General features: G+C 60.0%; 1 protein-coding gene across 1 annotated transcript; it reads right to left on the minus strand.

Annotated features, from left to right (window-relative positions):
- On the minus strand, positions 1–2,602 carry FRAT2 (FRAT regulator of WNT signaling pathway 2). Its single transcript, XM_032281179.1, has one exon. The coding sequence runs from the start codon at positions 2,080–2,082 to the stop codon at positions 1,381–1,383; it is 702 nt and encodes a 233-aa protein (XP_032137070.1). The 5' UTR covers positions 2,083–2,602; the 3' UTR covers positions 1–1,380.
- Positions 2,603–3,590: the final 988 nt, after the last annotated feature.

The raw sequence follows: 3,590 nt of genomic DNA on the forward strand, positions 1-3,590 counted from the left end.
TCCAAAACAAAAGCCAATTTATTCAGCAGACATTTTAATTACGAAATCCTAGAAATCAGGACCGCCACAACTTCAGACACTCCGTTGCGAAGTGTACATCAATAGCTACATCTGGAGGATGAAGAAGCCATTGAATCTTTAGAAAACTGGTTTAGCTACCTTAAAGTCTGGGGGTGGCACCTTACAAGAGCGCCGTCAAGTTTCACAAGGGTAAAGCCAGCGGCTTCTCCTCTACAAGAGTCACATTTGAAAACTGGTTTCAGTCACAAAAGAAGAGCTGGCATGGCAGGAGGAAACCAACTGAGCGGGTGAGGTCCCACGGAGGCCAAGGCCCGTGGCTCCATGGAGGGCCAGAAGAGAGCAGAAAAACGTCCAGGGTTTTTCATGCATTCCTACAGACACCAGAAAGGGTGTAATAAGAAAGCTCAGCTGGGAGGACAGGAGAGAGACTCAAGAGATTGTTTATGACTGTGTTTGAGAAAGCTCCTGGCATGGCCATGAGTGGCCTTCCGGGAGTTCCGTAAAGAGGAAAGCAAACAGGAAAGAACTCTCCCTCCATGTCCCTCTCTGCCTATTTGTGTCCTCGGGAGACTCCCAGTGGTAGTAAAGCACCAACGGGGCTCTTCTTGGAGCAAGAGAAAGACAAGACTCCAGTGAGGAAGCTCTCCCAGGAACCCCACAGCAAACTGTGACCTTGAACCACAGGAGGCAAGGTCAAGTCATTTACTAGTCCACATTCAAATCCAACCCTCCCACCTGCAAAATTCTTCACCTCCCTCCATTCCCTTAACTAGAGTTCACATCTATCACCTTCACCAGCCACCAAATCGGTGGGAGAACGGGGCAATGCCAACCCACCCACCACCAAACTTTTACATTCTTCTCCCCCCCTAGAATTTCTTTGCACAGCAATTGTAGCACCACTTTCACTAAGTTCCTCCACCGGAAAATAACAAGAAACTGTATGCGTGTCGTAAAGTTTTCAAGTATTGTTATAAAGCCATCGCGATTCCAGCCCCTCTGAGCTCTCCTTAAACAATCCAAGCTCACGACGCCCCCAAGGGCTAAGTGAGGTACAAGTCGATGTAAGTAGCTGCCACAGTTCTCCTAGTTTATCCCAGGTCCTTGGCTAGGATAGCCAGATAAATTCTCATGCCCCACGGACGCTCCCTGGCGCATGCATTTCTCCACGTTTAAGTTTTATCCAATGGCCTCGCCGGAGCTGGTAACTTCTTGGCTTGAGATCTCTTCCCCACGCGCCTCCCCCAGCCAAATTGGTCGCTCCCAGGTTGGCGACGTCGGCTTCAGCTCAGGGTTGGTAGGAACTCGACGTTGCTGGGTCTCAGCAGCAGCCGTTCTTCCTCCTCCAGGGTGCCTGGGTCAGAGGAAGGCGCCTGATGGCTGCAGGGCAATAGGGTCCGGTCCGCTGCAGCCTGTCCCGGGCCCAGCGGCGCTCGCGGGACCCGTGGCCGCAACGGCGGCGACAGCTCGTTGGAGCCTCCGCACCGCTTCCTTGATGAGATTTCCCGAGAGCACGAGCTGCTGCAGGAGCCGGTGCGGGTCGTCGTCGCCGGCGCGTGCCCCGGTTTGAGTCCATCGTCGCTGCTGCAGGCGCCGGGAGGTGACCGCGTCCCTGAGCCATCCTCGCCGGCACGACCCCGGCAGCGCGCTGGCGCCTGTGGCGAGCTCCGCCACGCAGTAAGGCGCAGCGCGGCCCCGCACGCGGCCGCGGTCCCCCAGAGCACAGCGCAGGGCCCCATGGGGCGCCGGGCCCACCGTCTCCGCCGACGCGGGCGGCAGTAGCAGCGGAACCGCCAGGGGTCGCGCCTTGTCCGCCGGCACTGCGGCAGCCAAGGGCCCAGGGACCCGCAACGGCGCCCCCGGGGGCGCGCACGGCGAGGTCGGGCTGTCCTGCGCCGCGTCCAGCTGCAGCGTCTCGCCGATCTGGGCCACCAGCCGGTCCACCTCGCCCGAGCCGCCCAGCGTCACCGACTGCTCCAGCAGGAGGAAGCTGTCCTCCTCCTCTTCCTCCCCCTCCGCCTCCTCGCCGGCTTCCTCTTCCTCCTCCCTCCGGCAGGGCATGGCCCCCTGTCCGGGCACCTGGAGCTGTGCGGGCGTCGCTGGGGGCTTGGTTGCCCGTGGGCGCCTGGCTGAGGACGAAGCCGAAGCCGGGGCCGGGGCCGGGAAGGACGCAGAAGCCGGAGCCCGCCAGAAACTCAAGCCGCACGCCTGCCGCCGCTGTAGCCGGAATCCTGCCGGCTCGGGTTGATTTGTAAACAATGGGTGACGTCGCACTGGGCCCTACCACCGCGCCGGGGCGGGGGTGACGCGCGAGCAGGCGAGGGGACGCGGGGCGGCGCGGGTGGCGGCAGGAGCTCTCCCGCGTCTCTGTTTGTTGTTTCCCCAGGAGGGGGCCCGGGGCGTGGGGACCGCTTTCCTATCTCCTGGGCCCGACGAGCTGCGCAAGAACGTGGCACCTCGGAGGCGGCTGGAGTTGGTTTCTCCCACGCACAGACACACCCACTCCCACTCCGGGCCCGCCTCCTGGGCAGCTGCCTCCCTCCCCACGTGTCGGCCGCGCCTAGGCCCGCCCGACTCCAGCCCCGCGCACCCGCAGTTCCTGGCCACGGGCGTGGGGGAGGGGCGGGCCGCTGCGAGTCCGGCTTCGAGGAGGCGGGGCGGGAAAAGGCGGAGGGAATTGGGGGTGAAGCGGCGGCTCGTTACTTACTTATTTATTATTTAGACGGGGTCTCTGTCGCCCAGGTTGAAGTGCAGCGGCGAGAACACGGCTTACTACAGCCTCGAACTCTGGCTTAAACGATCCTCCCACTGCAGCCTCCCGAGCAGCTGGGACACGGGCGCAACCACCACCTCTGGCTAATTTAAAGAAATTGTTTTTGTAGAGACCCGGGGCGGGGGCGGGGTCTCACTATGTTGCCCAGGCTGGTCTCGAACTCCTGAGTTCAAGGAGTCCTCACTCCTCACCTCCGAATGTGTTGCGATTACTGGCGCGAGCCGCTGCGCCGGGCCTGAGGGAACACTTTAAAGCAGGGCAGAATCGCTCTAAGGTGAGGTCCCAGAGGCTTTCCCTCCTGCAGTCTTCAAGTCACCGGGCATATCATGAGACTAAGACTCACCACCGCTCGGCTAAAGAGAAGAGTTGGCCGGGCGCAGTGGCTCACGCCTGTAATCCCAGAGCTTTGAGAAGCCGAGGCGGGTGGACCACAAGGTTAGGAGATCGAGACCATCCTGGCCAACGTGGTGAAACCCCATCTCTGCTAAAATACAAAAACTATCGGGACGTGGTGGTGCACGCCTGTAGTCCCACCTACTCGGGAGGCTGAGGCAGGGGAATCGCTTGAACCCAGGAGGCGGAGGTTGCAGTGAGCCGAGATCGTGCCACTGCACTCCAGCCTGGCGATAGAGCAAGACTCCATCTCAGAAAACAAAAAGAGAGAAGAGTTGACTTTGTCATTTTTGTTTTGTTTTTTAAAGTTCAAATAGAAATATAGGGGATTGGACGGGAGCGGTGGCTCATGCTTGTAATCCCAACACTTTGGGAGGCCGAGGTGGGCGGATCACCTGAGGTC

This window comes from Sapajus apella, unplaced genomic scaffold (assembly GCF_009761245.1).
Source record: "Sapajus apella isolate SASKATOON/1434 unplaced genomic scaffold, GSC_monkey_1.0 scaffold13, whole genome shotgun sequence".
NCBI lineage: Eukaryota > Metazoa > Chordata > Mammalia > Primates > Cebidae > Sapajus > Sapajus apella.